Source organism: Anas acuta, chromosome 2, assembly GCF_963932015.1.
Source record: "Anas acuta chromosome 2, bAnaAcu1.1, whole genome shotgun sequence".
In the NCBI taxonomy this organism is placed as follows: domain Eukaryota; kingdom Metazoa; phylum Chordata; class Aves; order Anseriformes; family Anatidae; genus Anas; species Anas acuta.
Genome location: NC_088980.1, coordinates 112,510,290 through 112,524,116, shown reverse-complemented (window position 1 = coordinate 112,524,116; position 13,827 = coordinate 112,510,290). Strand labels below are relative to the sequence as shown.

General features: G+C 40.0%; 1 protein-coding gene and 1 long non-coding RNA gene across 7 annotated transcripts in view; one reads left to right on the top strand and one right to left on the bottom strand.

Annotated features, from left to right (window-relative positions):
* The window catches only part of SPIDR (scaffold protein involved in DNA repair), a 202,194-nt gene that overhangs the window by 132,532 nt on the left and 55,835 nt on the right, over positions 1–13,827 (top strand). For all 6 annotated transcript variants that reach the window (XR_011092958.1, XM_068671720.1, XM_068671718.1 and 3 more), the window contains exon 10: positions 955–1,205. Coding sequence is in view for 5 of the 6 variants with exons in the window: in XM_068671720.1 (XP_068527821.1) it covers positions 955–1,205 (251 nt within the window). In the remaining variant the exon portion in view is untranslated. The remainder of the gene's footprint in view (positions 1–954; positions 1,206–13,827) is intronic.
* LOC137851027 (uncharacterized) lies at positions 9,530–11,808 on the bottom strand. The gene is made up of 2 exons (XR_011092961.1): positions 11,475–11,808; positions 9,530–11,025 (listed from the first exon to the last, which is right to left on the bottom strand). It is a non-coding gene; the product is annotated as an uncharacterized lncRNA (long non-coding RNA).

Below are 13,827 nucleotides of genomic sequence, written 5' to 3'. Positions count from 1 at the left end.
AACTCAGTAGTCAAGTTTTGTTGCAAGTCCTTCATAGACAAACATGTCATCACACCAGCATTTTCTTATAAATACTGTAAATTTGCTTCTCTACAGGTAGGTAGTACTTGTAGTAAGGTTTGTAATACTTTAAAAACATTTAATTGCAACCAGCTTAAAAAAAAACCATTTGAAAATAGAAAGTTTGGCTCGTGCTGGGAAGCTGCTATATATGGAAAATGTTAGGCTATACTTCCGTATGATTTGTTTTCCTAAAAAAGAAAGATTTATTTTAAAATGAAAATTAATGAAACTACTTATTTAAACTGAGGTAAAATGTAGCATATTTTTATTAATAAAATCTATTTTTGATATTTGGATGATTTGTTTATGAAATAAGTTTGGGAAGTAGCTAAAGAATAGATTAAGGATTACACCTTCATATTAAGGTTTTATACTTCCATTAGTCATCTAATTTTTTAATAAAAACATTTTACATTGAGTTTACTAGGTCCAAGGACTAAATTCCTGTCCTCCAAAACTAAACACCTGTTCATTTTCACATTAATATAAAAGTCTGTAAGTATTCCAGACAGATTTTACCCTTGTATTAGAAAAGGAAGAAACAGAACACTGAAGTAAAAATGAAACTCAGTTCAAGGGGAAGAATCGTAAATACCAGTATCAGTTCTGTTTTCCGCCTACTGTCACCCTGATCTCTCATGGATTTAATTAGTTTGCTGCAGAGCACCAGTTAAACACAGGAGAGTGCTGAGTGCTGAACTCTCTTGAGTGTTTATTAAAAATCCATAATAAATACGGGGCATTGGTCTTTTGTAAGTTAGTTAATGTGCAGTAAGTATTTTGAAACTGATTTTTCACTTCTTGGAGTGATTTTTCATGTTTGTACTTTTTAGCACTATAAAGTTTCAACATCCCACTAAATGTTTCTGTTAATGGGTTTGCCTTCATCAGGTTGCTTGTGCTCCACAAATCCATAACAACTGTGATTCCAAAGAGCATCCCATAGCACTGAGTGCTGTTAATGATTCTCTGCTTGAAATGGTGGAAAGCCAAGGAGCAGTGGGATGGAGAGAAGTGCAGGTACGAGTCGTTATCCAAAGAGTGTACTGTTTGCCTGCAAGAGAAGGTTTCAGAAGCCAGATCCAAGGAAACAAGCCTGTCTGTGCAACACCCATGGTAAATCCAGATCCACTAAATGTTAGGTGAGTAATAAGACGCATGGGAGCTTTCCTGGTGAGCCTGTAATGTATGAGAAACCACAGAGGAGAGAGTTTTGAATTGTCATTCATAGTCCTCAGCTTTCAGGAGTGTGCACATTTGGCAAGGTGCAGGTTTCTTGACAGTCACAGGGCATTCTTTTAATAGGTGTAGCATGAAATAGAAGTAATACTGCCCAGAGGAGGGAAGGATCTGTCCGTAGTTCATGGGTTGCGTCAAAAGATCAAAGGAAGATTGAAAATGAATTAATGTGAAGCAGTGATGATCATGGACATCCTATATGCTTTCTTGAGATTCACACAATAGCTGTTACATGAACCACTTCTATTTTACCTATCCCAGTCTCCTGTATGCTCTACTGTAAATTAGGCTCCTAGAGTGGTCTTTTGGAACAGAAGAGAGATACAGGAAGAGATGGTAAAATGAAAGGCTTTTTTAAAATGGGGATTTTTTGCAGATGCTGCTGGAGAAACATAGGCATACATGTGCAAACTGCCATTGTGAAGCCACAGAAAAATACTCCTGATGACTTCTGGAAATCTGGAGGTCACAGCAGTTCAACTACTCTGTAGTAAAAAGTGATCTGGTGTCAAAACATTAACACCAATGCAGAAATCTTATACGGAAAGCCCACAGAGCATACAGCTTTAGGCCAATGTTCATAGTGTCTTCTATTTTAATCTTTGCGTCCTGATGCTGATCCCCTTTCAGTGTAGGGAATCAAAACCGGGCCCTTGTTTTCTTCAGTACAAAAGATTTGCCGGGCACAGTTTTCCCTTCTGCTCAGTACCAAACTTCCTTTTATGATCCTCAAGGTTTCAGACCAAAGACTGATTTCCAAGCCTTTCTCAGCAACTGTATCTAAGATGGCTGTGTCTATTATTAAATTTCCTTCCTTCAGGTTTTGCACTAACTCTAGGTTTCTGATGGGTTAAAATTCTGTAAGACAGATGCATTCAATTTTGTTTTAACTGAGGAAGTCTATTAAAGCAAGCTAGAGTGGCAGAACTTATGTTAAGCTTCTAAGAACAGTCTTTCAGGGCATTAGGAGATCTCCCTCCCTGCAGAGTTTAGGACCTGAATGGAGATGTACAATTAGTTTAAAAGATCCCATTGAGAACTCACCAGATGTAGTTAGGAATAGATTTTGAAGAACTTCAAAGCTTTGAAGAATTTCAGTTCCTATAAGCTACCCCGCAGATGGTGGTAATACCATGCTTGCAGGTCCCTTTTGATTTTTTGAAATACTGGAATTCTCCCAAATTCTTGCTACCTTGTAAGCCACTGTATAATTTACAGCACTCATTCCTCATTCCAGGAGGAATTTAGGAAGATTCCTCTCTCCTAAAATACATGCTCAGTCATCCCTCACAGAAAAGTAATTGTCAATAGCCTTGATCCTAATATTTTGTAAAAGCTCATTTACATATAATATATTGCACTTAATTTGCATTATTTTTAGAAAGTAATTGGTGCATCTTGTTGTGTGAAGTCATTGCTTTGTATTTAAGTCGTTCTTGCTACTGCACATACTAAAAGCAAACAAAAAAGTGAGAAGCAAAGAACTTTTATCAGCCCCACATCAATCTGTGATTTTGATTTTCTCTGTGTAGATTTTCTTCCAGAGGGCTACATGTGATCCAAAGTCAGTTGGCAGTCTCTTATTTGAGCTGATTTTTTGATGCCGTCAATTCTAGCACAGTTCCAGTAATAGATCTCCGTAATTACTTTTCAACTTCCAATGCAAAATATACTGAACTTGCTCACAGTTTCAGGTAGTTAACCTGCCTGAGTCCACACCCTTCACAGGAATGGGGTGAAACAAAACAGAAATCTCAGATTGCACTTATGCCAAACTTGAATTTGAAATAAAATGAAAACGAGAGCCCTTCCTTATGAGTTCATGCTGTAGCTGGGTATTCCCACGTGCAGTTGTTAACTGGCCTCTTGGAAGTTCCTCAAATTTCGTAGTTCCAGTTCAAAGAAGAGCTTGGTGGCTGTCATTCACAGCTATCAGTCTTGTCTTTTGGATCCAGGTACCCTGAAGAGAGAAATCAACCCCCTTCCTCTTTTGAAAGGGGGAGAATAAACACTTCTTTTAAAGAGTGAAGCATGAGGTACACCTCACATTGCTTTATCAGCTGCTATTTTCATGGCTGATAAGCATCCACATGAGACCTTTCTCCTCTATCAAAAATGTCTGTCTGTCACCTGATAGTGAGCTAAAGGGTCCAACGCCCTCTGGCAGTCCTTTGAACCAACTGATGGCCCATTCTTTTTGTAAAGAAAACCTTCTTTTTCTTCCTCCTGAACTTCTTTTTACATAGTAAAACTGCCATGAAAGCAGCGTTTGTATTTTACAAGGCCAGATGGATTAGATAGTTCATTGTTTTGTAAACAACAGTTTCTAATTAAATATCAAGGTAGGTGAGTAGTTACTTGATTTGCATTGTAGGCTGTTCTATTGTATATCTTCTCTTGCAGCACTCCTCTATAACTTGGAAATTGTTGCTACAGGGAGCAAAGAAAACACAGATGAATATAGGCATGCAATGAAATGTAGACTAGGGAAAGTGGTGTTTCTAGAAAAAGTCTGGCAAATTATGGGAGAAACATATGCTTTCGGTGTTCAAAACGATTCATTGAATTGCTTAAAACTCAGAGTAAAGCAGAAATCCTCATAGTGCCATATACAAATCTAGCTGTTGTCATTCGTAAAGATAAATTTATAGGGTACTGCCTCTTAATGATGGGTAAAAGGGGTAGTAAGCCTTCAAGTCAGACATTAAATAAGCACTGTGGTAAGACTTTAAGTCTGTTCAACTGAAGTATCTCAGCATTTTCATAGGACACTGAGAAACCATTACAGAGACTGAGAAGTTCTCTGCCTTCTGTCATACTTAAATTGTTCTCACATTCCCCTTGTTGAATCATTTGCCTTCCCCCCCAGTAATTAGCTGTTCTCGCAAATGGACTTTTCATGCTTAAGGACTTTTGGGGGGGAGGAAGAAAATATGACTTGCTGTGACTGTCTGCCCCTATCCAGCATTCCTGGCATACTTTTTGCTGCTTTTTTTCCCTTCTGATGAGAGAGATAGTTTTGCAAATGATACAACACATATTTGTCTAAAACCAATTATTTTGACTTTCTGAGAAAGGCCTGACTGTGTACACGAATCCCAGGGAGAATCCTGTCAACCTGAGGAGCTTTCTGGCGTTGAGGTGTCTGACTCACTGTGTCGGCCTTGTACTTTGTGTTCCTGGGATAAAGCAGTGTATAATTTGGATTTTGCTCTTAGCCAGTGTCTGTTTGTTTTGAGGGGGCCACGTGAGTTCAGTAAAAAATAGAGCTGGTCAGTTTTATTCCTTAAAGGACAGGGATCATTGTGTGATAGTTGGTGAAGCTAAAATAGATGCATTTTTAGGACTAGGAGGCAGTCAGACTGGTCAGAGCACTCACAAGGTTTGGGTTAGGAAGCTGGACAGAAAAGGGTGTTGTCTAGTGAGAAGGAAAAGCTAAGCACTTCTAAAATAAAACAATGCTAGCTATAGCTGTGAATCCAGATTTTAAAATCTTTGTGGGTGAGTAAAGACATTTTCCACTCGCTTCTCTTGGCATATGTCTTGACCTACTTCCCACCTGAATGGTAGCACCCTAGCCTACAATGAGTTTCTATTCCAAGAACAAAAGAAAGACAATGCATTTAGTTTAAAAAATAATGTAAACAGCCTCTATCCACTACCCATCAATAATTCTTTCAGTTTTACACTATATTTTGTTTTCAATTTGCCGGATCTCAGAGAAACAGAAAGGCCAGCTACTGTGCAAGCAGGACCCTTGGGGAGCAAAATATGTAGAAGAGCCAAGCATTTGTTTGAGTGGCTGAAAGAAACAGAAGTGTGGGGAAAGTAACATTTCTCTTTTTGAGTGGAAACATTGCAGTCAGTTGCTGGGATTCATTATATGCTCTAGCAAGTTGTTGCAAGTTCCTATGTAGTCTGTTCCTATGTAATTCTGTTTAAAACTGCCTTATTGGCAAAGTGTAATGCTGTAAAACTAACTCGTTTCAAAGTTGGATTTCCTTTTTCCTCTCTTCATCTAATGATCTTCGCTGTTTATCATAACACAAGTGTAGGCAGTGTGTTAACCTGTCTGGCAGCATGCACAACTGAAAGTTGAGCATCAAGTGCTACAACTAGCATTTCAAGGAGGGAGACCATATTGGAAAGCCACCCTTCTGGCATGGAAAACTTAGCTGAAATTTTGTAAAGCACACTTAAGGCTTCCACTTTTTTTTTTTTTTTTTTTTTTTTTAATTTGAAAAGAGCCCAGATTGGAAAGGACTGTCATGAAAGATCCATGTTCACAGATGCTAACATCTGTCAGAGTGTTTTTTGTGGCTGACTTAAATCTGTTTACAGCATTCCATTTGTTGTTTTTTTTTTTGTCCCTTTTTTTTCCCTCAAGAAAACATTTTAAATGGAATGGTCATAAATGCAAATTTTTTTAAAATTACATTATGTTTCTGGGATGTGATTTTTCAAGTGGGAAATAAACAGGAAATAGGTAACTGAAGTGCAGTAGAGAGTACTCCATAAGCTAGAAGTTTTCTCTGATTTCCCCTTTTCAGATCCTTCTCAGAAGTGAAGATGTTCTTTTAATACTCTTGCAAAGTAGTCTAATTGCTACTTGACAGGCTTGTAATAGTTCTGGTAACAGCTGTGGTTCAAGGTCTAGTAACCTGTTTTTGCTTTGAAGTTTTTTTTTCTGTTCTGTTTTTTGTTTGTTTGTTTAAGCATGGTTAAGACTCCCTGACACTTGGATTATTCCCTCTTTCCTCCACCCTGCTCTTTTTGTAATTCTCAAACTAGAGCCACCAAAGCAGAGAGTGAAGACAAAAGACTGTTGGAAAAACAACGCTGGTATCAAGGTGTCTTGCTGAGACATCAACCTGTATTGTATGTTTAACACTGTGGGTTCCCTGTGCTGTTGCCCAGATAGCCCTGAAAGTCTGTTTTCCCTGCTGCCGCTGCTGCAGATGGATAGATGGAACTTGGGCTTCTTCCAGTGCCACTGTAGTACAACAATTTGTTAATTTGACATTGCCGTTTATTTTTCAGCGCTAAATATTTACATAATCTTATTCTGTCCAAGGGCAAGGTGAAAGCACTGTTATCTGATACACTCTGTACAAAGGAAAAAAAAAAAAAGGACCCTCCCCAACACATACCACAGTTTTCTAGCACTGCACTGGGAATCAGCGATAATTTTCCATTATTCTAAAATATGTCAGGGCAGTGGTAAAGTTGCTGAAAAGAGTCTCAAGAAGGCAGTAGCCAGTAGGGACCACCAGTGTGATGCAGATTCAATCTCTTCAGAAAGCGAATGGGCAGGAAGAGCAATCGACTGTCAGATGACCAATGAAAGCTGTGTGCATGCTCCCGTATCCATCTAGCAAAATGAAGACACTGGTTGCTAGTTTCTGACTCTTTCATAGTCAAGTGCTTAGGCTGTTCAGTAAAATGTCCATGTGTTCACAGAGGACAGAACCCTCCCCTTCCCATCAAAGAGTCTTTTGTTGGCCAAGAAGGAGGAGTAGCTCTACTTAATGATGTATTCCTCATGGGAGAGAAATTGCAGAGATATGTAAATAATAGAGAGACAGATAAATAGAGTGGAAGCATCATTATGCAGAGTTGCATTTTCACTGCTGCATACCTTGTCTCCATACCTTTTCACTCCTCCTGCATCTGATTGCATACAGGGCTTCAGAAAGCTGGGGAGACTTTATTGTACCTGAGCACCCCATTTTCTGCTGCTGGCTGTTTTATGGCTGAACCCACATAACCAACCATTTTGGAGGGAATGTGTAACTGGGGGCAATGGGAAGAGCGATGTCCTCCATATGCTATCCTACAGTGGAGACCAGCTTAGGGAGTAGAAAGTGAACAATTTGAAAAGGTAATTTTCCAGCCCCACAGCCACAATCAGGGTATGTGCTGTTGTACATTGTCTGGTTTAAACCAGGAATAGTAATTTTCCAGCACCTGTTATTTGTCAAGAATTATTCTAAGATGGCCTACGTAAAAGGTATGGAATCTTTCCCTTGTTTTTGACCTTTCTTCCCCTTGAATTTTTGTATCTCTGAGAGTTATGCAGTTGACAGAACTGAGTGCAGAAATCATCCACGTGTGTTTTACACCCCTACCTTTCACTGAATACATGACTTCAGTCCTGACTGGGAGGAAGTGTTAAAGTCATGCTGGAGCTCTCCAAAACTTTTATAAAAGCCAGATTGTGTCTCTGGAATTTGTTTTCCTGCTACCATGGTACAGAAGGCAAGAGCCATGAGCAGTGATAAATGTTAAAAATACCTAGATGGACACATGTTGAGCTAACAGTTGAAAAAGAAATCTAAACCACCCAAATATTGCATGTAATTTCTGTGCAACTTGGGCACATAAGCACTCTTTATGCACAAACTTAAGTACTTGTATAGATCAGTGAGTGTGCAAAGAAATACCAGCATAGATTTAACATAACAGCACATTTCTGAAAAGGAAGACTCTTAGGAATAATTTTTTGTCATCATCTTTGAAAAAGCTTCAATTTGGATATAAAAAAAAATGGGTGTTCCTTGGAAAGGTGTTTACGAACGCAATTGTACTCTTTTGGGAAGAAGGAGGTATCTTGTCCCAAGGATGACAGAGCTAGGAATACATTCTCCAGTGTGGTTTTGAAATCATGGGCACACAATTCAGAAAAGAAGGACCTTGAAAGGGCTGAATATTACTGGGACACAGGCCTGTACATCTGTATCATAAGCTTTTATGCACTTTTAATTTATAAAATACAAAAAAATAAAGTTCTTCAGAGGTGACCATCTTAATTCTGTCAGTAAGCTTTGTGGTTTAAAACTGGGATGTGTTTATAAATGTTGGAAACACTTAAGTTTTATCTCACGTGCCAGTCTATTTCAGGTTGTGACTGGCTGCAATGCCTGCTATTCTTGTTCCATTTCTCAGCCAGAGAAAGTCGGCAGTGTCACACTGGGTAGGGATCCATACAAACTGCACTGAAATGTTCCAGCTCGCTGCAGTTAATACATCATCTCTGTCTTTTGCTACAGAGAGCTTTGCAAAGTCTGGAGAGCATACTCCTCAAATGAGAAGAGTTATGAGCCTGGGATGAATTTGTGATGTAAAGGCTTGAATGGAATGGTGCTTAAGAGATTGTTATTTTTGTAATTGTCATCCCATAGTAACTGAAAAAAAAAAAAAAAAAGGATTCACCTGATACAAACTGCCTGGTACATATCTGAGAAGGTTTTGTAACTCATTGAATTCAGATACTTGATTTGAGGCCCCTGTTTGGCTGCAGTGTGAGATCCTCTGGACAAGCTGCTATAGAAGTGGTTAAGGCTGGAACTCAATGCAAAATATATTTCAGAGACGTTTTACACGTAAATGGGCTGAGAATGATATTATGAAGTTGCAAAGTGTAATTCTTAGTCATGCTTGCAGTGTTTCATTCAGTATCATGTGATACCAGGATTTTGTATACATATTTTAAAAACTGTTGCTCTGTATGAGTGGTTTGGTTTCCAGCTCCAGTACATTTACTTTTGGTGGTATGCCAGGCACTGAGAAGGCTCTCACAGCAGCAGTTCCAGCTCCTGCCCTTCTGGAGGTGCTAATCTGACCCATCAGGCAGTGACCAGCAGCCTACTGTCAATGGCTTTGTGCAGCTGCTTCCTCCAGTTCAGAGGCGTTTGCTGATCTGTATGACTAGAGATGCAGGGGCTGCGTCTGAAGCTGACTTCATAGAGCCACCTGAACGTGGGGTGAGGATATCGATTGCTCCCCATAGCCTTTCTTGCAGCTGCAGCCGTGGACAGAAGGAGGCAAAGGTGGAAATGAAAGCAGCAGGCAGTCTCTCCCTGTTTCTATGCTTGGTTTTCTGCTCAGGAAGTTATCCTCTGAATTTCATGTATGCACAAGTGCAGAGAGCAGGTAGGAGCAAAGTTGCAGTGCAAGATGCAGTGGAGTCCCTACAGCTTTTCTACTTCCCATGTATTTGTGCTGCAGTTTTGCACTGAGACCTTGTGCTGTCACTGCGTGATCTTGTCTTGTCTTTTCCTGTACCTATAAAGATGGCTTTAAGGAAATTATTATGAAAGTATGAAGTGATTTGATATTTTTCAGTGGTTTCTCAAGTAGTTTAGACCAAGGACAACTACTTATGAGTGCCAGCCTGACAGCTGGGGGACAGTCCCTTCCACAGCTGTGCAGTTGTGGTCCCAATCCAGTACCTGCTAAAGGAACTCCACCAGCAAGGAGACGCTCACTTCCATTCGAGTAAACTACCAGGGGAACAGCAAAGGACACAGTGTTAGTGGGATGGATAAGAGATAAGAGATGGTTTTGGACTTGCGGTTTCACTGAGAGATGGGAAAAATAGTTGGGATCGTGGAATGAGAGTCCCGGGAAAGGCAGTACAAGGTGGGTAGTTGGAGATGGAAATAATGCACGGAGTTGAGGCCCTCATATAGGGAATGTGAGAACGGTCATAAGTTTATTGAGATATCATTTGTGTGAGTTACCTTTCTTTCTGCCCATTCATTTCCGTTGAGCCTACGTAGTTCCTGCTGTGAATTACCTCTCTGAGGCAGCAAGTTTCCCCCGTGTTGAACTCAAATACGATCTAGTCACAACGGTTACAGATGTTTTTGTCTTTGTCCTACAATGACGGGTTTATGTATTTTCCCCTGCCTCTGAACAAATGCCAGAATTTGTAAGTTCCGCTTGACGTGAGGAAAAATGTGCAAGGAAATTAATTTGATTGGAACAAGTTATGTCACACCTTCAATATACAGCTATAAACTGATCTTATTAACACAAATAGGTAGTGAAAGAACTTGTTAACAAAAACATTCAGCACCTAATCTTTGCAAAAGTATATATTTTATTCTTCGATATTTTCTATTTAATTCTAAGTTCGTATTTCCTTTGCAAGGGAGCTGAACCCTGACAAAGCGTCTTGCTACAGCCTGGGCTGCTTAGTAATTATTAAGAATATCTGTGGTAGGAGCTCATCTATATATATTGTGATGGTCCTGTGTATCTGACTCAGCATCCACATTTGGACTGCCAGGGGTTGGGAGAGAATTGTAGCAGTAATATTCTGAGAAAACAGCCATTTAAAGTTGGGAAATTTGGCAGCTGTCAGACTGTTTTCACTTCAACAGTGGAAGTGGGGAGGAACTCTGCTACGGTTAACAGAGTGTCGTGGATTTGAAAGAAGTGACTTGGAAATCAGGATATACACACTGAGGAGGGGGAGATGTCAAAGCCAAATTTTTAAATGCTTCCAAAGGTTTACACCATGTCAGATAGCGTGTTTGTTACATCTGTATGTTAGATTTAGGAAACTCCTGCATGGACAAATAGATCTGTTCTAACTTGAGTGTGATCTCTGTCAAGTTGTTAAATCTGTGGAAGCTAGATTTGGAGGCGACCCATGTGGTTAGAGTTGCTGTTTGGGTAATGCAAGTCAGAGGAAATAAAGAAATTATGCATGGGACAAAATCACGAGAACGAGGAATTATGATTTTGGAAATAGCATTTGCTTTTTTAAATGTAATTCTGCGTGTCTTTAGGGTGAGGAATACAAAATTTCCTGTTCAGCCTTGTATGTAAATTAATTTATAAAAATTAAAAAGAAATAAAGCTGTGATTCTTACTTGGTGGGACTTGTGAAGCTGAATTTTTAAGATAACCGCTATTTCGAAACGCGAAATAAATCTAAAAAAAAAAAAAAAAAATACACGTACTGAAGTGCATAGGAGCTGAAAAAGCAGTTGTTTTCAGGACAAAATTAACCATTTTAAAATAGCACATAAACAGTCCGAGAACAAGAATGTATGTGCAGCCTGGCTGGATACAAATTTCTGAGCATTGTAGCGCTCTGTTATCCTGATGTTTCTGTCTAAATTTGTAACCCCAGAGCTGCATGCATCCTCTTTCCCATTAACCAGGAATAGATGTCTTTTCCTTTTCAGTGTATACACTTGATAAATCTGAGTCTATTTCTGCGATGCGCTTTTATATTTGGCACGACACGAATCGTGCGTTAAGTTTCGAGAGCGCAGGGGGCTCTAACGCCTGCGTATGTCACGGCAAGCAGTGTTTGTTCGAACGAAACGCCTAGCAACGTTACAGCAAAGCCAAGCGATAGACAGGAAGAATCAGACCGTGTTCAGCTCCAGCGCAGCCTGACGTTCGCATGTCCGTAGGTCAGTTCCCCGGTTAATGGATATTTCCTTCCCTTTTTCGAGCCGTCACCAGAAGCCGGTGGCTCTGGGTGGAGGGCGGACTCGCTGGGTGAACCAGGCGGCCCCGTTGGTTCGTCTCCCCCCCTGCAGCCCCCATGCTCAGTGTGTGTGTCTCTCTCTGCACACGCTGTTCAGTAAACAAACTTTGGAGAACCAGAGCGAGCTGGTTCGGAGCAGCCAGTTCATTCACACAGACCGCTTGGAAAGTGATGCCTTTGCGCAGCCTTGACGTCCGGGCTGAGGGAAGCGGAGAAGTTAGTATTTATGTTTTCATTAATGCTTTTTATAGCCGTGAGCCAGCTGTAGCTAGTTAACGTTAGCCTAGGACATCTATTAGCATGCAGACCTCTTACGCAGGATAAAGGGCTTCTGATGGAAACAGAGTTGTTACTCATGGTACTCACGGCCGTGTGTTTACATGAAGGCTGTTTGTGCTGACATAGGATATATATTAGAACAGCATGCACCTTCTTAATGAGCAAACCCTCCAGGATTCAAGGGGATTTTATGCTAAAACTTTTAGCATAGCAAATCATAAGATTTGCATCTTTAAATGGCTCGCTTAAAAGCTATTATTTTTATAATAATGTTTTATAACTACACAGCCACAGAAAGTATTTTCTGTTTAGCTTTTAGGATGAGCTGGGAATAAGCAATATTCCAGCAAGTCCCGAATACACCAGTTTGGACTGCTAATTTTTTTGCTATGAATGATGTAAGCGTCTGGCAGCGTCATAGGATGAATTGGACCTAAGGGTTTAGCCCAGAAGAATTGATGGCTCAGCTATCCTTCTCTGGTTTCCCCCAGTTTTTGCACTTTTTTTTTTTTTTTTTTTTTTGAGGATAGTCAGAAGGCTGTTTAAAAATAAATAACAAAAGCAGCTGCAAAACAGAGAATGAGGAACGCACAAGAAATGCTGGTTTTAGAGCTCCATTATGGCAAGTGCCATGGCCTCTGGTGTGTGATTCCGAGCAATTCCAGCAACTCTGCATGTTCAGGCAGCAGCAGAGGCACCTAAAGAACTACAAAACTTTATTTATCCTCTGTTTTGCATTTCTGTAAAGGGTGGAGAACGAGCATATTGCTTTCTTACAGGTAATTTAGTCACTTTCATTGTTAAAGCTTTGGAACTACAACAGTTTAAGGACTGGCCTCATTCAGGGTTTCTTCTCCTAAGGAAGGAAGGTAGGATTGTTCTCAAGACCATTATTGCTATTCCTCTTCACAGGTCTTTTGCCACTACTTTGCAGTGTGTTTTACAGATACAAAAGAAGATGGTTAGGTCATCCTGAAATGCTCTCAGCACGAATTTAATTCTTCTTATCTTTATCACTATCCTACCGATTGTTAGTAGTGAACTCTTTGAGACCAGGGGATTACAAAACGTTCATTGTAAATAACTTTAGCCTCCCTTATTCATCCTAGCCTTCTCACAAGAAAGTTGATTACATCAGCCATCATCATCGTCAAAATTATACTTTTTGGTTCACAAAGAGAAGCTTTATAATGCTATTTTTTTTTCATCTGCATGACATACTTGTACGTGAAACTGCTGAGTAGCTCCAGATGCCAATGTCAACTCACATAGTTGAACTATAGTCAGTTACCAAGACAAAAAATCAGGTTATCTCCCAAAATTGAATCACTTCTAATCTCCTGTTCAGATAAATTTCCTCCACCCATCCATTTAGGTACACCACCCTTAATGATCCACTTGAAAAGAATGCCACAAGCTCTGGAAGGCCTGTGAGGCCGTGGAAGTGCAGCTCATGAATTATGTGTGTTCAGTGCCTACAGCTGTACCCTCGAAGTACAGGTGGGAACCCCTCATATCAGCAGCATCTAGATTTTCCTACAGAGCATGTTCTGTGATCTGGCTCAGTATTACCTTCACAAATATGGGTCAAAGCTCAGTTCATCCTGATTTCTATGTCGGATAGTCTTATGAAGGCCAAAAGAATCATTTGCTTGCTCAGGCAAAGTAGGGCTTTGATGTACTCACTCTTCCTTCTAATGCAAACCGACAAAATTCTACTGGAATGTTTTGCACTATTCAGTAAATCTGCTGGAGACATTTGTTCATTGACATATGATAGAAAACATTTTTGTTCATATTTACTGTTCTTCTCAGCGCTTCATAAGCTGTTTTTATTATGTACATTGAAATGACGTATGTGGTGTCATCATGTGCTGGCCCTTGGGGTTGTTTTGAATTGATTGTTCAGCCATTCAGGGTCCTTTCTCATTTGTTCCTTATGCTCTTGTGACTGG